We start from the raw sequence: 21878 nt of genomic DNA on the forward strand, positions 1-21878 counted from the left end.
ATGGAAGTCGATGAATTTGAACTTGCCATATTTTGGGAGTTGAGGAGCGGTGAGAAAAACTATGATGTTCATGGTTTTGACACAAGCTTGGAAGAAATCGAAAATATTCTCTTGGAAAATGGTTCTATCCATATGGAGGATCAAGAAAGGAAGGACAAAAATGACAACATCATGAACCTCAATGTTGAGATGCTTGATGACCTCCTAGCCCAAGAGACCCCAAAGAAGATTGATGCAGTGTCGATGATTGATGATGACAAAAGTGAGAGAGAGTTGAACATTGGGGTTGGAGATGCTCACCTCGATATCCTCCCTCCCGGGTTTGTTCCATGCACCTATTTTCCCCCAAAGAAAGTGCCCAAATCCTAAAAGAAGAAACCAAAAAGATGGAGGAAGAGATCGAAAGGAAAGTGGGTATGTGACCCTAATGTTGACAAAGACAAGAAGAAGCTTGAGGAAGAGGTGGAGCGAAAATGGCAAGAGGTTCAACATGCCATGTGTAGGTTACATGATGTGATGACAAGGGTTAAAGGCTCTTGTTTTGTTGGTAGTTAAAATGGTGGAAGGTTGGTGGGATCTCGGGATGTTGACCCGGTTGATTGAAGCCTCCTTAATGAAGAGGTTTGGTGGAGTCACTTAAGAACCACCACAATGTATATATTCTTCTTCTCTTTAATTAAGTTTTTACCGCATTTTGCATTTAGTGACATGATCCGAATAGGAGTTAATCTAAATTAGCTCTCTTTGCATTCATATAGTATAGTTGCATCACATTTCAATTCCGCATATAGAATAGATCATGCATTGCATAACTATTTGAAAATCACAAAAAAATGGAAAATTTGAAAAATTTGAAAAATATATATTTACTTTTCCAATATCCTCCACACATTTATTTCCATCAAGAATTATATAAATAAATAAGTGTGGGGAGGACATTCTCATATTTTAAAAATACAAAAACATGTTATTTATTTTCAAATATTTAAACTAAAAAAATATGTTATTTATTTTTTCTATTATCTCCCTATACTTTGTTCTATTGAGGACAATGTAAATTTCAAGTGTAGGGAGAGGAATATCCACTTTGTGCATATTGTTTATATTTATATATATTTACTTGTTAATTTGAGAAAATTACAAAAAATCCCTAAAAATTGAAAATTTTCAAAAATTCCAAAAATATTGCATTGTTTATATTATATATATTGCATTTGTCCTAACCATTTTGATAGGCAACACACGAATCATCGGAGAAGACACTTGGTAAAATTCTTCCAATCCTTTCTCCCTTATCCTTCCTTTTCTCTTTGTATATATAAGCATAGAGGAGGACGAGATTTATGATGTGGGTGTTCCTTTTGGGAACCGTTTTGGATATTCTTATGTTGTTGGTGTGTTGTTAGGATTAGAACTTGTATGCATTTAGATTAGACATGTATATATGTATTCACTCTTGCATTCACATAACTTGTTCATATGTTTAGTTGCATTTCATACATTTTGCATCTTGTTTGTAAATATTTGCATAAGAAGTCTAAATGTGGAGGGCATATGTTGTCAATGATGATAATTTATTTTGCCCGTGTCATGTCCCTTTTGATAGCTCGTACCTCTTGAGGACACATGTTAGGGTTTTTACTTGCAAAACCCAGAAGTCTAGCTTAACAACCAAGTTGCGACCACCTTGTGAGACCGTATTAGGCTCGAGACTTGACCTAAGTTTGACATAGCTACTAAAATGTGAGGATAGAGCCTCCATATGGTCGGTCCATCAAACCGGTCCCGTTTAGGTCATGAGAGTAGTTCTCATTGTGTGGTATGTCATGTCAAAACGCACAAGTATGGCGCTCATTCCTTACCGTAGAAGTGTCGATGTGCATGTTGAAACAATTTTGTTCAAATAAAGTAGCCTCTCATAGCCAAATAAGCTTATTTTCCACCCATTTGATAATCTTTCCCTTTTTTTTACCCAATTTGTGCCTAAGCCTTGTCATTTCATTTGCCAATAAAATAACTACATTCCATAAACATCTCACCTTTGTTGAGTAGTTCGTCTTTGTAGTTGTTTTGAGAATTATAATTGGGTAGGAAATTTGATTTTTATTGAGGTGAACGGTCCGAAATATCACAAAAGTGAAATGAAGCTTGATGGTTGACCTTTTTTTGTTTTCATTATTAGGAGGGTTAAGAGTGAATGAAAGAGAAAGAAAAAAATTGAAGAAGAAAAACAAATAGAAAAACAGAAAAAAAAGAAAAGAATGCATATTTTTGTGTCAAATAAAAGGGTTAGTAATATTGCAAATTGAATTTGTTTTGAAGAGGATTGAATACTTTTTGAAAATGGCAATCTTGCCATATTTTGTGAAAGAATTCATTTGCATGGGTAGGGTTTAGTGGATTGGTTAGATGTGACGACTACTTAACTGATAGCCTCACATGTCTTAAAACGGTGCTTGCACCAACTCCTTTTCACCGAACCCGAACCCCATTACAACCCGATTGTCTCTTGCTTGTGCACCATTTAGCATTTTTCTTACGGATATTGGATATGGTACCATATTAGATTGCGGGTATGCTTCGCAAGTCGAGTTTAGAAGAGTGATTTTGGCTACTTTTTGTCACAAAAATCACCTCGTTCTTTCATTTGAGTGACTAGTGAAACCCGTGAGAGTCGGGCTTGGGTCTCCATTAGTTAAGGTTTTGATACAGAGTCGAATCTTGTGTGTGTTATATCATTATTGGGAGTATAGCGAAGTACTTTCCCTTTCCCGTCTAGAATTTGTTTCTTAGGTACCGCGTGTGTAACACCCCTAATTTCCGTAATATAATTCTTTAATTTTATTATATTTCATATTTTATTTTCTGGGAAAATATCCGTCTCATGTCTTTTTAGCCGTTGGGTTTGAAAACGGTGAAGACCTATTCTTTTCTTGGGTTTCACGTGATTTTTGGTGTTCATAGGTGAATTTTGGGCCTAAGCTTAGAATAAACCCATGAGCTTCTCTATAAATAAGAAGGGAAACCAAACCCTTGCTTTTCTTTTCTCAAAACCCTAAACCTAATTCTCTCCTCCTCTTTCCTCCCTTGGTGCCGAGAGATCCACCCTCTCTAGGGTTTCATGCCGCACCTCTTTCCTCCTCCCTTCATCGTCTTTCGTGCTTAAATCGATCCTACTCCTTGGATCTATCTATCTTCTTCGTAAGTTTTATGTTTTTCGCGTAGGTTTTATAGTTTTTATATATATATATATATATATATATATATATATATATATATATATATATATATATATATATATATATATATATATATATATATATATATATAGTTAGTATATTTATTAGTTTCGTTATCTTTGGCACGTGGATGATTTTATAAAGGCGTGGAAACTGCACCTGGAGAAGACATCTATATCGTGGAAGACGATCTCTAGGGTTTAATTCGCTAATATGGTAACTAGGTGTTTTCTTTTAATTGTGTTTATGCCAATTGATGTAATTTACATGATTTAATAATTGACTTGTGTAATTAGAACGTGTTTGATTGTTTATTTTCATGTTTAATTGTGTTTGTGTGTTTACGTGTATGTTTTATTGTTTAAATTACATAACGTATCTTGTCTATGCTCCGTTTGGGTATTTGGGGCGTGCGGCTAGGGTTCCCAATGGAAACCCTAGTGGCGGCTTGGTGGTGAATTATGTGAAGGCCTTGAGTTATGGCTAAACAAGTATAACCTTGAGATTATGGCTCAATGTTATAGCTGGGTTGGTACAACTCTGAGGTTGTGATAAAGTTATAGGTGGAGCCGTATAACTTTGAGATTATAGCTCGATGTTATAGCTGGGCTACTATAACTTAAGTCTGATGTGACCATAATTAGAGCATATTTAGTCCCCGAATTAGCCTTGTTCCCATGCTTTTTAGTGCATATTTGGGTCATTTATTGTCTTCAGTTCTTTGTTTTGCATATTCTTTGAGGTTTTGTGTCCTTGGTAGGAAAGGAGTGCAAACCTTGCATTTTCATGGCAAAATGAGGCTAAATTGATTGAATTCAATGACCAAGCATCAAGGAGAGACAAGATTATAAGGCCTTTGTACATACTATAGTAGATGGGCAATGATGAGAAAAGATCCTTGCATCCCCGAGGAAATCCTCAAGGATTTTATGAAGAAAAAGGAAGAAAAGAAGAAGGAACGAGACTGCCTAACAATCCGTGCGTCTTCCCCTGAAGACGCCCGTCCCTCACCCACAATCCGAGCGTCTTCCTCCAGAAGACGCCCGGGCAGAATCTCCAGAAGACGCCCGTCTTCACCCCCTGGACGCCCGTCCAGAAGCTGCCAAATCCGCCCGTCTCGTGCTAAAGACGCCCGGATTCCCAGACAGTCCCATTTCGTCTTCTACAAGCTTCAAGGAAGGATACACATCTTTTTCTAGAGACCGGAGTCTCCCTAGAGACCGGAGTCTCCCTAAGAGACCGGCGATTCCTTAACAAGGGACTTAATCGTCATTTAAGCCCTTAGTTAACCCTAATTCATGCACCTAATCCCCACTATAAATACCCCATTAGTCTAATAAGAAGAGCATGTTCTTCTTAGAAATCTTTAGAGTAGTTAATATCAATCAAATCTCTCTTTAATCTTGTAATCAACATTTAATCAAGTTTTAATACAAGTTTTATTTCCTTAATCTCTCTCTTGTTCATCCTTTATTTTGGGTAATTGAAGATTATTTGGGTTATTATTGGGAGATTGACAACCTTCCAATCAAGCATCAAGTACTTCTTTTATTCTTTGCTTTATTATTGGAATCATTAGTAGGTATAATTCTCTTAATCTCTTTTTAATTATTGTTAATCACTTTCATTTATTCATCATGTTTCACTTTGTTGGTATGATTGACAACCTTGCTAGCATGTTCAACATGATAATGAGTGAGTAGTTTCCTTAGCTAGGGTTAATGGGTAATTAGGGGAAACCAACATGGGGAATGATTCATGCTTAAATTAATATGCTTTCATAGTTTATTTGCTTGCTTGTTGTGATCTCAACTTATGCACATGTTATGTTTGATGAAATACTAAGCCTATGAATCCTTGCATTTACTACCATCACCTATCTTTTCAATGAGACTTGTAAGACATAAACCAACTCGTGTCTCATTAGACCATGCATATTGTTGAGTAGGGAAGATTAAGTCGACTTGTAGGTGTTGTACAATCTAATCGATTCGGCTCCGGGACCCAAACTTTTCTAGGATTGTAAGATATAAACCAACTCGATCCATCACAACAATAATTGCTTGCTTATAACTTGAGAATATGTTTGTATGATCAATTCCCATGAATCCCCTATGACCCCATGACACCCTAGTGCCTTTTATCAATTGTTTACATCCCTTTTAATCCATCTTGCTTGTTTGCTTTCATTGCTATTTAGTTTAGTGATCTTCTACTTCAAACCCCAATTGTGACACCCTTAGACACCACTAGTTGCAATAGAAATCTCATCTCAATTCCCGTCCCTTGGGATCCGACCTTTACTTGCCTCTTTACTAATTGTAGAGTTGTTGGTGAAGTTATAAATTGTGTTTTGGTCTAGGTGCTCCTAACGACAAGTACTGAAAACTAAACCCCACGAGGGAACACGACCAAAAATGGCGCCGTTGCCGGGGACGGTGTTAACTTGATTTAGCTTTTCTTACATTGTTATTAGTTGTGTCTTTCTTTGCCTTGGGGAAGTAAAACTCCTCAAGGTTTGTTCTAATTATTTTCGAGTTGTTTGATATTTTGCATGCCTAGAAGGTCACAAGGTGACTTATTTCCTTTTTCTCTAATTGGCACCGCAAAACAATGGTTGAAAGGCCTTGATAAGGCTACTCTCGGAATTGATTCTTGGAAAAAGTTGGCTCTAGCTTTCTACAAAAAGTTCTATCCACCGGAAAAGACTAACATGCTAAGAGCTCAAATTACGGGCTTTAAGCAAAGGGATGAAGAATCTTTGTATGAAGCTTGGGAGAGATTCAAGGGAATTTGTCGCTCATGTCCTCATCATGGACTTAGCGAGTGGTTCTTGGTACAACAATTTTGGAACGGTCTTTATGAAGATTCAAGGAACATTCTCAACTTGGGATCAAATGGAATGTTCACCGAAGTTGATGACAATCAAACTTGGAACAAAATTGAGGAAATGGCGGTCCATAGCTCACAATATAGTAGACCTCGCAAGGCTACTAGAGGAGGAAAGCATGAAGTGGACTCTATTACTCAATTGGGTGCTCAACTTAGTGCTCACATTGATACCATCAATTTGAAGTTTGAAAAAGCTATGGCTAGACTTGAAGAAGCCTCAAAATCACCAAAGCATCATGTTAATGCCATGACGGCATCTTCATCAATCCTAAGTGGGATATGTGAGAATTGTGGTACTTTGGGACATGACCAAAGTGAATGTAGGGGAATAAATGAACAAGTGAATGCTTTCCAAACATACAAGAGTGGCACCCCTTATTCAAACTGATGGGGCATATTCTGCACCGCTGACCAAGTCAACATATTGAGCAAGGTCAAAGATATCCACAGCAAGTCAACGACTTAGACGACCTAGCCGATGCGGCCCATCGGCCTGCCAACCTGGGTCCCGGCATGACAACCTGCCAGCCGGAACACATACCCGCGTACTCATATCCAAGACCCCTCGGCGGTGAGTCACCGGGGCTGCTGGCCGGCCAGCCATAGGTCCTCGGCCGAGGGGTAGATCGATCTTTCCACTGCTAGCCACTTGGCCACTTGGCCACTACGTGACAAAAGGTGAAGTCTATAAATACTCCTCAACCTTCATTGAGGAAAGGATCCAATCCAGAAATACACAACTTAACCTAAATACACTATTCATCTGGTATAATCTTCCTTATCTCTCTACAATATATCCCTAGCCAATTAGCATACAACTTATACATCTAAGTTTACTGACTTGGGCGTCGGAGTGGGTACGCTTGGCTCAAAGCCAAGCCCTCAGTTCGTTCATTGTTGCAGGAGAGGCCGAGAGGAACGATTAAGACCAAGGGAGAATCCAACTCAAGACATCATTCAACAAGCCACGGGTGGTAACTATACTTGCTCTGGAATTACACCCGGAACACAAACTATTACAATGAAAACACCAAATTCCATCCAAATCTCTCATACAAAAGCCAAAATGTTCAAAACCCTCAACCAACATACACCCCACCTCCCATGAGAAACCAAAATCAAATACCCTTTTACAACCAAAACCAAGGTTACCAAAATCAAACTCCATACAATCAACAAAATGACCAAGGTTTTAATGTTCAAAAACGGTCCTCCAAATGCAAAAGAATCAACAAGAGTTTTTCACTCAAATGCAAAAAGATAGTCAAGCAAAGGAAATCACCATCAACAACATCCTAGCTCACACCAAAATGTTGGAAACCCAATTGACTCAACTAGCATCTTCAAGCTCACAAAGACAAAATGGGCAATTACCACCTCAAAGTAATCCCCCAAGACATGAAACGGTTAGTGCCATTCACTTGAGGAGTGGTACAAGGTATGAAGCACCGAAGAAGCTAGTTGAGGATGAAGTTGTGGAAGCTAGTGACAAAGAAGAAATTGTGCAAAACTCCAAGGATGGAGAACCATCAAAAGAAGAAATTTTAAAGAAAAATGAAGACAAGGTCAAGGAGAAGGAGCCCATTGTGATTAGACTTCCTTTTCCAAGTTATCAAGCCAAGCCCAAATTTGATGACCAACTTGGAAAATTTATGGAAATTGTGAAGAATTTGGAAGTCTCGATTCCTTTCACGGAATTAATCAATCATGTGCCGGCCTATGCAAAATACATGAAAGACATCCTCACGAAGAAGAAGTCGATCCGGAAGCTTGAGACTATCGCCTTTACTAAGGTGAGTAGTGCAATATTTCAAGGGAGTTCACCTCCAAAACTCAAAGATCCGGGAAGCTTCTCAATACCATGTACCATTGGCGACACCACGATCAACAAAGCCTTATGTGATCTAGGGGCTAGTGTGAGTGTTATGCCGTACTCGGTGAGTAAAAGGTTAGGAATGGGAGAGCTTAAAGGCACCAATATCACACTCCAAATGGCCGATAGATCGACGAAGACACCATTAGGGATATGGGAAGATGTTCCCGTAAGAGTTGGGAAATTTTTCATCCCGGTGGACTTTGTCATTGTTGACATGGAAGAAGACTCCAACATTCCAATCATTCTAGGAAGACCTTTCTTACACACCGCGGGTGCGGTGATTGATGTGAAGCATGGAGAGCTCACTCTAGAAGTGGGAGATGAGAGCATAACTTTCAATCTTGACAAGACCATGAGAGCTCCCCGTTTGCATGAACCATGTTTTATGGTTGATCATTATAGCCGGAAGGATGATAGGAAGAAGTCGGAATTCCAATGGAAGAAGAAAATTGAAGATGCTACATTCAAAGAGAGCTTGAAAAGCTCACCAAAGTCGAGCAATGAAGAGGATGGCCTCATTGGCCAAGACAAGAAAGTGAGAGAGTTGTCTCTATCAACTCAAGAGATCTTTAGTGATCAAGTAGATGAAGTTTGTGGTCTTTGGGACGCTGAGTTTGAAGGGATTTTCAATCCCTATAATGGTAATGCTATCGATCAAGACCGACAACAAGGGCAAAGGTCTATTGAAGATCTTTATCACGATAATGAACACGCTTTTGACTACTTTTTCAAGGTGTTGAGCAACATCAACAACACCTTGGACATGCCCCCATGACATCTCACTAAGGATGAGAGTTTGGTGGAGTCCTCCCTAAACCACCATTTGTAAATATTTCTAACTCCCTAACTCGTATTTTAATTCTTACATTGCATTTTTGTCATTTTTGGATCTTTATGCCTTGATCAAGATAATTATCATTTTTGAGAGAAGTGAGGGAGGGACTAATGATTCAATTGATGTGTAGTGATTTAGCTTAGTGTGGGGATAGCAATTGCCTAGGCTATTCATGCCTTAGTAGTGCCCCTACAATGAAGAACACGGGATTTGAAGAATGAAAAATGACAAGGGATATGCAAGTGCACGGATGGAACGGAATCCGGGTAAAACAGGGAGAATCCGAGCGTCTTCATGGGAATCCTCTCGTCTTCAGGAAAGACGCCCGTCTTTGCCTGAATTCGCCCGTCCATTTTTAACTGAGAATTTGAAATTTTGGGACTGTCGAAGAATCCGAGCGTCCTGGTAGAGAAGACGCTCGTCTTCAGAAATCCGCCCGTCTTGGAAGGAAAGACGCCCGTCTTTTTGGCTGTGGAAAACAAGAAAAGCTCACTGTCTGAGAATCCGCCCGTCTTCAGCAGAAGACGCCCGTCCTGCAGTCGATAAATCCGAGCGTCTTTGCTGAAAGACGCCCGTCTTTAGGTGAGAATCACGAACCAAAAAGGCGAGAATCCAAGCGTCCCGAAGGAAAGACGCCCGTCTTCCCCTGCAGTTTTTGAAATTTTCGGGTATTTTAAATACCTCATCTCACATTCATTTCTTCATTCATTCATTCAAAACACTACCCATAAACCCCAAAACTCAAAACCCTCATCCTCTCCATCACCAAAACAAGATTTCCTCAACCAAATTCAACAAAATCAAATCCAAACTTCCTTTTAACAACAATTAATCACTCATATTCCAACAAAAATCAACCCAAGCACCAAAATCTTCAACCTTTGAGTCGATTTTTGAAATTATAAAGGCAAAGCCTTTCATCTTAAAATCGATTTGGGTATACTTGGAAATTGAAGATTTTCACTCTTTTCTTGGTATAATAATCAATGGCAAGGACAAAAGGAGCAACAAAGGCACCTAAGGCAAAAGCACTCTCAACAAGACAAAAATGTCTTCAAGCAAAGAAAGCCTCATTGGCTATGGTGGTAGCTAGTTCAAACTTGGAAGTTCAACAACAACAACCTCCCTTGGAAGCAACAACATCAACAACTCCGGAAATTGCTCAATTATCAAACTATCCGGAGGTAATTTTCATTTCTAACTCTCATAGGGATACATTTGCCAAGTATGCTAGAAAATCCTTTCTATCCACCAAATTTCATATGTGAAGATGCCTTGAACAAATTGGGTGTCCTTGAACAAACAAAAGCCTTATTTGAAGCCATGGGGTTGGGAAAATTGTTTGCTACAAGAGAATTGACATACCCCTCCCTTACCTTAGAATTCTTGAGTTCTTTGAAAGTTACTAAGGTAGAGACTAGAGAAAACATCGAGTTCCGCCTTGCTAATGTGAGTAGGCGCATCACCTTTGATGAATTGGGTAAAGCATTGGGTCTTAGTGATTGAACTAGTTATTACAAGAATCCCGAAAAGTATGACCCCGCTCCTCTTTGGGAGGCGATTTCCGGGAGGAAATTTGAGAACTATCATGCTAGTCGCGCTCTATTAGTCCACCATCCGGGCATTAGAGTGTGGCACAAGGTCATCGGGAATACTATCATTGCAAGAAAAGACACTAACCACTTTACCAAGCTCGATTGTGTTCTACTTGAGTCGGCCTTAAACATTGGAAGGGAATTCACCAAGCCTTACAATTCTCTAAGGCTTTTGGTGGAAAGATGGCTAAATGTTGATTGTGGAAAGCAAGGCACCAATTTTATTGTAAATGGAGGTCTAGTCACTCTTTTGGCTAAGTACTTTGATCCGAATTTCAACAAGGATAACAAGTATGTGGCGAAAAAGGGGGGTCATCTCATTGACATGGATGCCATGATTAACAAGTACAAGTGGGTTACCCATAATCCTATTGACACCAAATATGGGTGGCTCACCAATAAGGCTAGATCTTTTACTTTGCCTTCCAAGATATTCCGTTTGAGTGTCCATCGGACCAACTACCTTCTTCCCCTCTCAAAAGAAGCCGAATACATCATCCGTCAACAGAGGGGTGAAATTGAAATGCCCTCCTCCTCCATTGTCACACCACCTTATCCATTCAAGTATCAAGAGTTCAAACCCGAAGGTGTTAAAGCAAGCAATGACTACATGACTCTACTTATGCAAGAGATGCACAAACAAGCTTTTAAGGATCGGGAAGATGCATACTTAGCCCAATATCCACCCCTCTTTCATTTAGCTAGGCAAGGACTACTTGATCCTTCATGTCCTTTGCCTAGTTGGGCGGATAGGGAAGTCTTCTTTCCAAGTGCATCTAGGGGTGAGATTCCGGGTGACGATGAGGTTGTCGGTGATGAGGTTGTTGATGATAGCATTGATGAAGAGGCTAATGAAGAAGAAGAAGAGGATGATGAAGGAAGTGAGCAAGGAAGTGAAGAGGGAAGTGAAGATGAGTCCACTTCTATTGAGGAAGATGATGACAATGATGATATGGTGGAAGACTAGCAAGCTTTGGAGGCTCCTACCCTCTTGAGGTTTGTCTACTTCTTTCTTTGTTTTATTTATTTTATCTTGATCATGGTTAGAGAGTCCTAGCAACATAGAGGACTAACACCTCAGCCCCATTGAGGTGTTCTTATTTCATTGTTCCCACTTTTGAAAATCCAAAATGACAATTTAGTTACATGCATTGCATCTTGTGTGCATGAACTACTGCCAACTTTAGGACACTAGAAATAATGGCTATCTCGGTTTGGGGAAGTACATGCATACGCAACGGGAGGTAATCTAAATTACGCTCTCCGTCATAAACAAAAACCCATACATCATGTAGTGTAGTATAATATAACTTGCATTTAGTGTAGAATTCATGCATCATGTTTGCATGATTTCCCATCATTTTGGCCATTGAGGACAATGCCCATATTAGTGTCGGGATGGGGAATTCTAACTTAGCTTTTATTCAAAAATCCAAAAAAATCAAAAAATTTCGAAAAACCACAAAAATTTGAAAAATTTGAAAATCCAAAAACAAGTTTATTTCCTTTGTAGTGTAGTCATGTATATATTGTTGTATATATATTGTGTTTGTTTTATCCTTGTTCACATTGATTGACTACGCCACATCCGAGACATGAGGATATTGAAGACCGCATGGTATGATCTTTCCAATCTCCTTTTTCTTCTTTATGTTAATGACTATGTGGCTTTATTTTGATTGATGCGGTATAACAATGTGAACTTAGGACTTGCATTTAGTTTATATGTCATATTAGTTGGTAGAATCATTTGCATTAGGATGTTTATATGCTAGTTGCACCATGACATGTAGTTTGCATGTTAGAAAAATTTTGCGAAACCGTCTACTTGGGAAGCTTGACAAGTGTATATAGACTCTAGTAGATGCTTTTTCTTCTTAAGACTTTGCTTGTTAGAATACTTGTAAAAGACCCTAGGATGTGTCATGCTAGTATCCTTTGACCATGGATTAAGGCCTAGTCAAGAGTACCTTGTGGTGTGATAACTCCTTGGCTACCGTTTATTCCAAGGTGACCCTTGAAACCATGCATCCATCCATCATCCATGTTCTACCACATTTTTGTCATCAAAGGGAATGGGCACAAAAAGAAATCAATTTGAGTTCAATGAAATGAAAAGTGAAAGAAAGTTTGCAAAAATTGCATCAAGTGAAAAGAGGAGCAAAAATAGAACTCCTAAAGCTTCAAATATAAGGCATCCTCACTACATATGGGGTGACTTTGAAAATGTTCAAAATAAATGCAAAGAAAAGTTGAAAGTTGTCAAGTGTTGAAATGCCAAAAATCAAAAAAGAAATGGCAAGAAAGTGTTCTCAAATGTCAAATGCCACAAGAAATTGGGGGAAAAAAACAACAACAAAGCAAACTCCCAAAATGAAACTCAAATATCTATTAATCCCTTTATCCATCGTATCCATTTTTGTGCATGGTAGAGAGGGGACGACCCTTCTTCTTGTCTAGGCAAGAGGGGGAATTCCGCGATCCTCCAGTGTTTCTAACACCATAAGGAGCCTACTCTTGACAAAAGCATTTAACGATTGAGGACAAAGGTACCCTAGCTTGACACAACTTGGAGGTGATTTATTGGTATCCTTCTAGGCTTAGTAGTTTGAAGAAATTGCATCTATGAAGGAATGTGTACCCTTGAATTGCTTCCCTTGTAGATAATTTCCGCCCCTTAGATGAGGAAAGTCGCTATTCTTTTGTAGATGCATCCATTACTTGTTTTGTGTGCTTAATGTTTGGATGTGTCGCCATTTTGGCAAGACCCACCTTGCCTTGCAAGAAGGCATCCTACCTCATGGTTGTCTTGTTGTGAGTTGAAGGAGCGGAGTGAGACCCGCAAATTGTCTCATATCGGCTATGTTATTAGGTTAGTTTAAATAATGGTCCTAGTCTTTGTCAACTCTTTACTCGGGACGAGCAATGGTTTGGTTTGGGGATATTTGATGTGATAATAATTAGAGCATATTTAGTCCCCGAATTAGCCTTGTTCCCATGCTTTTTAGTGCATATTTGGGTCATTTATTGTCTTTAGTTCTTTGTTTTGCATATTCTTTGAGGTTTTGTGTCCTTGGTAGGAAATGAGTGCAAACCTTGCATTTTCATGGCAAAATGAGGCTAAATTGATTGAATTCAATGACCAAGCATCAAGGAGAGACAAGATTATAAGGCCTTTGTACATACTATAGTAGATGGGCAATGATGAGAAAAGATCCTTGCATCCCCGAGGAAATCCTCAAGGATTTTATGAAGAAAAAGGAAGAAAAGAAGAAGGAACGAGACTGCCTAACAATCCGTGCGTCTTCCCCTGAAGACGCCCGTCCCTCACCCACAATCCAAGCGTCTTCCTCCACAAGACGCCCGGGCAGAATCTCCAGAAGACGCCCGTCTTCACCCCCTGGACGCCCGTCCAGAAGCTGCCAAATCCGCCCGTCCCGTGCTAAAGACGCCCGGATTCCCAGACAGTCCCATTTCGTCTTCTACAAGCTTCAAGGAAAGATGCACATCTTTTTCTAGAGACCGGAGTCTCCCTAGAGACCGGAGTCTCCCTAGAGACCGGAGTCTCCCTAGAGACCGGAGTCTCCCTAAGAGACCGGCGATTCCTCAACAAGGGACTTAATCGTCATTTAAGCCCTTAGTTAACCCTAATTCATGCACCTAATCCCCACTATATATAAGAAGAGCATGTTCTTCTTAGCAATCTTTAGAGTAGTTAATATCAATCAAATCTCTCTTTAATCTTGTAATCAACATTTAATCAAGTTTTAATACAAATTTTATTTCCTTAATCTCTCTCTTGTTCATCCTTTATTTTGGGTAATTGAAGATTATTTGGGTTATTATTGGGAGATTGACAACCTTCCAATCAAGCATCAAGTACTTCTTTTATTCTTTGCTTTATTATTGGAATCATTAGTAGGTATAATTCTCTTAATCCCTTTTTAATTATTGTTAATCACTTTCATTTATTCATCATGTTTCACTTTGTTGGTATGATTGACAACCTTGCTAGCATGTTCAATATGATAATGAGTGGGTAGTTTCCTTAGCTAGGGTTAATGGGTAATTAGGGGAAACCAACATGGGGAATGATTCATGCTTAAATTAATATGCTTTCATAGTTTATTTGCTTGCTTGTTGTGATCTCAACTTATGCACATGTTATGTTTGATGAAATGCTAAGCCTATGAATCCTTGCATTTACTACCATCACCTATCTTTTCAATAAGACTTGTAAGACATAAACAACTCGAGTCTCATTAGACCATGCATATTGTTGAGTAGGGAAGATTAAGTCGACTTGTAGGTGTTGTACAATCTAATCGATTCGGCTCCGGGACCCAAACTTTCCTAGGATTGTAAGATATAAACCAACTCGATCCATCACAACAATAATTGCATGCTTATAACTTGAGAATATGTTTGTATGATCAATTCCCATGAATCCCCTATGACCCCATGACACCCTAGTGCCTTTTATCAATTGTTTACATCCCTTTTAATCCATCTTGCTTGTTTGCTTTCATTGCTATTTAGTTTAGTGATCTTTTAATTCAAACCCCAATTGTGACACCCTTAGACACCACTAGTTGCAATAGAAATCTCATCTTAATTCCCGTCCCTTGGGATCCGACCTTTACTTGCCTCTTTACTAATTGTAGAGTTGTTGGTGAAGTTGTAAATTGTGTTTTGGTCTAGGTGCTCCTAACGACAAGTACTGAAAACGAAACCCCACGAGGGAACACGACCAAAGTCACACATCGATGTTATAGCTAATGCTAATGTAACATTGGGCTAATGAAGTCAATGTTATAGCTGAGCTAATATAACGTTGAGTTACGAGGTAAGGATAATGTTTAAAGTTATAGCTGGAGTACTATAACATTGAATGGTTAATGCTAACATCATAGCTGGAGTACTATAACATTGGTTGCTTATACTTGTTTCAGATGTGGTGTTGTGTTCAGTTATTAAATGACATTGTGTTTGCATATATATTTGATTACTCTTGTTCATATGATAAGTAGGATGGTCAGTTATACTATCCTGTGAGTTGAGTCGTGATGTTGTTCACGCATGTTAGTACAGTCGGTCATATTGTACATTTGTTATTGGCTAGTTTGAATAGATTACGGTAGTTACGGTTATGTGCTATCGGAATGAACCAAAGCCACCCGTTGATGCGGGGTTTATTTGATCTATGTTCGGGATTGGGCAGAGGCAGTGGTTATACGCTCTGTTCCCCGAGTGTCGTTCGGTGTACGGTCATTGCACCGAGAGTCTGGCAAGGTCTTAAACACATAGGCAGTGGTTATACACTATACATAGTACCGATGGAGGCAGTGGTTATACGCTCCATCAGCTAGAGGCAGTGGTTATACGCTCTGGCAAGTTAGAGGCAGTGGTTATACGCTCTAACGGGCGTTCGCTCTATTTGCTACGCTTGATTGCTAGCTTTGTGCCCTCTGTTGCTGTAGATTGTGTGTTACCGTGTTTGCTATGCTTTAATGCTAGCTTTGTGTCTTAGGTTGTTGTGGGTCGTTTTTCGCTACTAGTCTTGTAAGTGTTCATGGTCTAGTGGTTGCATATGGTCTAGGTTTGCATGTTTGCATCCGTCTAAGATTGATTAGTCTCTGTAATTTTGTGTTGGGTTTCATGAGTGTAGATGATCTCACATGTTTACTTTTTATGCCTTTCAATTGTTATTGATTGTTGATTATGTTCAATTATTTTAAACATGACTGGGAGAGCATCTAGTTTCTCCCGACTGATTGTCGACCCCCATTCTCAGGTTGTTCAGATCGTCGTTGACCGGTTGATGCTTGCTTTGGAAAAAGTGTGGAGCGAGCTTAGTAAATTGTTTAGGAATTTTTTTTTCTGTTTTAGAACCCTTTCAATAATGTATTAGTTTGGTTTGGCTTTAGTAATGGTCCGGATTCGGTCAGGTGTTTCCGCCACCTAGGCCCATTTGTTATCACATACTCTGATAATATCTTTATGTCATATGTTTTTCCTTTGATTTATAATCCGGGTTGTTACAGTTGGTATAAGAGTGAACACGCTCCCAACTCTCTCTTAGTTAATGACTAAAATAAATGACCTAGTTAATGAGTGAGAGTAAATGGGGTAGAAACCAATAGGATTGGTTGGTTTTCTTATGTTTGTAAAGTGTATGAGTAGTTGTTTGGAGTGGTACTTAGGTTCTACCACTTATAACGGAATTTCGTTCTTGCAGATGGTGCGTAACGTGAATGGTGAGACTGATGCTGACTGCATCAGGAGACTTGAGGCCGCTCTAGCATCTATGGCCGAAGGTTTCACTAATCACCTCAATAACAACAATAACAACAACAACAACAACCATCCGCAACCGACTATGTTTGATCGCTTTGCTCGTCAATGTCCTCCGACTTATGATGGTGTAAATGATCCTACTGCTTTGGAGGCTTGGATTCAGGAGATCGAGAAGTTGTTCCTCGCTACTGGATGTCCTGAGGATCAGAAGGTGGATATCGCCACCTATTATCTGAAGGATGAGGCCGACAACTGGTGGGCTCTTGCTAGAGCTGGTCTTGAAGTTCAGCGAAGATATGGTTAGGCTGTTTTCTCTGAGGCTCTGAAGAAAAGGTTTGATCCCGAGGAGATGTGTTGGCAGAAGGAGCAGGAGTTCCTTCATCTACAGCAAGTTTCCATGATCGTTGAGGAGTACACCAACAAGTTCGTGAAGCTATCACGTTTCATTACTTCTGTGGCTATGGACGAGGTTTCGAGGACTCATCTCTACGAGAAGAATCTGGCTCCTAAAGTCCGGACTACTATGTCTGGTATTCCTTCAACTTCTTTCCAGCAGGCTTACGATTGTGCTCTTAGCATTTATGATTCGGTTCTTGCTGCCGAGGCTGAGGAGAGTGCAAAGAGTAAGTTCGTGAAGAGGCCTTATGTTGCTCCTAGTGCTCCCCATAAGAAGCAGAAGTTCGATGCTCGTCCGACTGCTTCCCGTGATCAGAACCAGTTCAAGAAAAATGAGTGGTGTTTTCATTGCTGAAAGGCTTACCACCCGGGTACGAGTTGTGCTCCTGGTACTTCTATCACATGTTTCACGTGCAAAGCTCCGGGACACAAGGCTGTTGATTGTCCCCAGAAGCCTAAGTTTGATGCTCCTAAGGTTGATGCTCCGAAGACTGGTCGTGTGTTCGTTATGAGTCGTGCTGAGGCAGATGCTAATCCAGACGTGGTTACGGGTACCTTTCTCGTTCACTCTTTATCTACTTTTGTTCTTTTCGATACGGGTGCGTCGATGTCTTTCGTATCAGAATCCTTTTCCGTCCATGATGGACTCACTTCTTCATCATCCATTCATACCTCCATATCCCTTCCTACGGGTGAGATTGTTTCTTGCTCCGTTCTTTTCAAGGATGTACCTGTCAGTATTGCAGAGGCGATTCTTCCTGCCGATCTTGTCCAATTCAAACTCGGAGAGTTTGATGTGATTTTGAGTATGGATTGGTTATCTCGCTATGACGCTAGGTTTCTGTGTCATGATCAGAAGATCGTGCTTAAGAGTCCTACAAGTTCAAGGGTTTCTTATCAGGGAGTTAAGGTTACACCTACAGTCAAGTGGGTTTCTGCTTTGAAGATGGTTAACATGGGTAGAAAGGTTCATCAGATCTATCTATGCAGTGTTCAGGGTGTTTCAGTTGAGCCTAAGTTAGAGGATATACCTGTGGTTAGGGAGTATCCCGATTTTTTTCCTAAGGATCTACCTGGTATTCCTCCTGAGCGAGATGTAGAATTCTCGATTGAGTTGCTGCCTGGAACTGGTCCCATTTCGAAAGATCCTTATCGTATGGCACCAGCTGAGTTACAGGAACTCAAGAAGCAACTTGAGGAAATGATCGCTAAGGGTTTTATCCGACCGAGTGCTTCGCCGTGGGGTGCTCATGTTTTGTTCGTTAAGAAGAAGGATGGTAGTATGCAGTTGTGCATTGACTACCGTGAGCTGAACAAGGTTATCATTAAGAATAAGTATCCTTTGCTGAGGATCGAGGACTTGTTTGATCAGCTCCGTGGTGCTAGTGTGTTCTCTAAGATCGATTTGAAGTCAGGTTACCATCAGATCCCAGTTAGGAATGAGGATATTCTTAAGACTGCTTTTCGTTCGAGGTATGGCCACTATGAGTTCGTGGTGATGCCGTTTGGGTTGACGAATGCACCTGCCATTTTTATGGATCAGATGAACCGTACTTTCAGCGAGTATTTGGATAAGTGTGTCGTGGTGTTCATAGACGACATACTAATTTACTCGAGAGACGAGGCTGAGCACGAGAGTCATCTTCATGTTATATTGCAGACTCTGCGTAAGCAGAAGTGGTATGCTAAGTTCTTAAAGTGCGAGTTTTGGCTAAGGGAAGTCACCTTCTTAGGTCATGTGATATCTGGCGATGGAGTTATGGTTGATCCATCGAAGATTCGAGCTGTGGTTGAGTGGGAATGTCTGAAGAATTTGAACGAGATTCAGAGTTTCCTTGGTCTTGCTGGGTATTATCATTGGTTTGTACATGATTTCTCTAAGATCACGAGACCGATGACTCATTTAATGAAGAAGGAATCCAAGTTCATTTGAACTGGGGCTTGTGAATCTGCCTTCCAGGAGTTGAAGAAAAGGTTGACTACCGCTCTTGTGTTGACTCTACCAGAAGAGGGCGTTGTGTTCGATGTTTTCTGCGATGCGCCGAAGTTTGGGTTGGGTTGTGTCTTGATGCAGAAGGGTAAAGTTGTGGCTTATGCTTCCCGCCAGTTGAAAGTTCACGAGATGAACTACCCGACTCACGATCTTGAGTTAGCAGCAGTGGTGTTTGCACTTAAGCTGTGGCGATACTATTTGTATGGGTCTCTTGCAACATTTATACGGATCATAAGAGCTTGAAGTATATCTTCACTCAGAGAGATCTTACCATGAGGCAGAGACGATGGTTGGAGCTGCTTAACGACTATAAGATTGAGCTGCAGTATCATGAGGGTAAGGCAAACATGGTTGCTGATGCTTTGAGTCGCAAGGTGTGTCATGCTATGAGATCTGTGTTGGTGTTTCCCTAAGACTTGAGTCGCGAGTTCCAGAAGATGAGCCTTGAGGTAGTTCTTCCTGGTACTTTAGATTTGAGTGCGATGGTTGCTGAACTCGAGATCTTTCATGAGATCCGAGTTAAGCAAAGAGAGGATGAATTCTTAGAAGGAGTTTGAGTCGCTATAAGAGAAGGACGTGCCAGAGACTTCGACGATGGACCTGATGATGGTCTGCGGTTCCAAGGCCATTGGTGTGTACCTAGCTGTGAGGTCTTAAAATGTAAGATTCTCAAGGAGGCTCATAGTACTCCCTATTCGGTTCATCCTGGTGGTGATAAGATGTACAAGGATCTGAAGCTACAGTTTTGGTGGCCGGGTATGAAGAAAGAGATCGCCGAGTTTGTGAGCCGTTGCCTGATCTGTCAGAAGGTCAAGTTCGAACATCAGAGAGCTGGTGGTCTACTACAACCGTTGGAGATTCCCACATGGAAATGGGATTCGATTTCGATGGACTTCGTTATGGGTTTACCGAGGTCGTCGAGAGGAATGAATGCGATTTGGGTAGTGGTTGATCGTTTTACTAAGGTCGCACATTTCATTCCAATGAAGGAGACTTGGAGTCTTGAGGAACTAGCGAATGCCTATCAGCGTGAGATCATTCATCTTTATGGGGTTCCTAAGGTTATCATCTCCGACCGTGGTCCGAGGTTTTGTTCTCAGTTTTGGAAGAAGCTGCAGTTGGCTTTGGGTAGTGAGCTTAAGATGAGTACGACTTTTCATGCGGCAACTGATGGTCAGACTGAGCGTACGATTCAGACGCTTGATAATATGTTGCGAGCTTGTGCTTTGGAGTTTCAAGTTAGTTGGGAGAAGAGTTTACCGCTTGTAGAGTTCTCCTACAACAACAGTTACCAAGCTAGTATTCAGATGGCTCCGTTTGAGGCACTTTATGGAACGAAGTGTCGTAGTCCTTTGTGTTGGGACGATTCTAGTGAGGCTGTCGTTCTTGGCCCAGAGTTGGTTCAAGAATCGATTGAGCAAGTGAGGTTGATCCGCGAGAAGCTTAAGGCAGCCCAGGATCGACAAAAGACGTAAGCAGACGTGCGGCGTAGGCCGATTGAGTTTGAGGTGGGCGATAAGGTTTTTCTTAAGGTTTCGCCGATGAAAGGTGTTAAGAGATTTGGGCTTAAGGGCAAGCTTAGTCCTAAGTACATTGGATCGTATGAGGTACTCGAGAGAGTTGGCGAGGTAGCCTATAGGTTGGCTTTACCTCCGAATCTGTTGAAGGTTCACGTTGTGTTCCATGTATCGCAGTTGCGTCGTTATCGCAGTGATCCTTCTCAAGTTCTACAGGCTGATGTTATCGAGGTTGAGACTAACCTGACATATGAGGAAAAACCCGTTCGTATTTTGGAACGTCAGGAGAAGAGGTTAAGAAATAAGGTTGTACTTTTGGTTCAGGTTCTGTGGAGGAGTCAGAAGTTCGAACAAGAGACTTGGGAAACCGAAGCGTCTATGCGAGAGAAGCATCCACATCGTTTCGAGTAATGTAGTTCTCTTATCAAGTTTCGAGGACGAAACTTCTTTTTAGGGGGTTGGATTGTAACACCCCTAATTTCCGTAATATAATTCTTTAATTTTATTTTCCCATATTTCATATTTTATTTTCTGGGAAAATATCCGTCTCTTGTCTTTTTAGCTGTTGGGTTCGAAAACGGTGAAGACCCATTATTTTCTTGGGTTTCACGTGATTTTTTGTGTTTATGGGTGAATTTTGGGCCTAAGCTTAGAATAAACCCATGAGTTTCTCTATAAATAAGAAGGGAAACCAAACCCTTACTTTTCTTTTCTCAAAACCCTAAACCTAATTCTCTCCTCCTCTTTCCTCCCTTGCTGGCGTGAGATCCACCCTCTCTAGGGTTTCGTGCCGCACCTCCTTCCTCCTCCCTTCATCATCTTTCGTGCTTAGATCGATCCTATTCCTTGGATCCATCTATCTTCTTCGTAAGTTTTAAGTTTTCGCGTAGTTTTTATAGTTTATATATATATATATATATATATATATATATATATATATATATATATATATATATATATATATATATATATATAGTTAGTATATTTATTAGTTTCGTTATCCTTGGCACGTGGATGATTTTATAAAGGCGTGGAAACTGCACTTGGAGAAGACATCTATATCGTGGAAGACGATCTCTAGGGTTTAATTCGCTAATAAGGTAACTAGGTGTTTTCTTTTAATTGTGTTTATGCCAATTGATGTAATTTACATGATTTAATAATTGACTTGTGTAATTAGAACGTGTTTGATTGTTAATTTTCATGTTTAATTGTGTTTTTGTGTTTACGTGTATGTT

The 21878-nt window shown here is 40.2% G+C and overlaps 1 protein-coding gene and 1 non-coding gene across 2 annotated transcripts; one reads left to right on the forward strand and one right to left on the reverse strand.

Moving 5' to 3' along the window:
• Positions 1-19063, forward strand: LOC141618606 (uncharacterized). The gene is made up of 5 exons (XM_074435703.1): positions 1-285; positions 17039-17438; positions 17550-17674; positions 17987-18206; positions 18726-19063. Exons 1-5 carry the CDS (start codon positions 1-3, stop codon positions 19061-19063), a joined length of 1368 nt encoding a protein of 455 aa, XP_074291804.1.
• Positions 5953-6059, reverse strand: LOC141626089 (small nucleolar RNA R71). Its single transcript, XR_012535815.1, has one exon. It is a non-coding gene; the product is annotated as a small nucleolar RNA R71 (small nucleolar RNA).
• Positions 19064-21878: the final 2815 nt, after the last annotated feature.

This window comes from Silene latifolia, chromosome X, assembly GCF_048544455.1.
Source record: "Silene latifolia isolate original U9 population chromosome X, ASM4854445v1, whole genome shotgun sequence".
Classification (NCBI taxonomy): Eukaryota; Viridiplantae; Streptophyta; class Magnoliopsida; order Caryophyllales; family Caryophyllaceae; genus Silene; species Silene latifolia.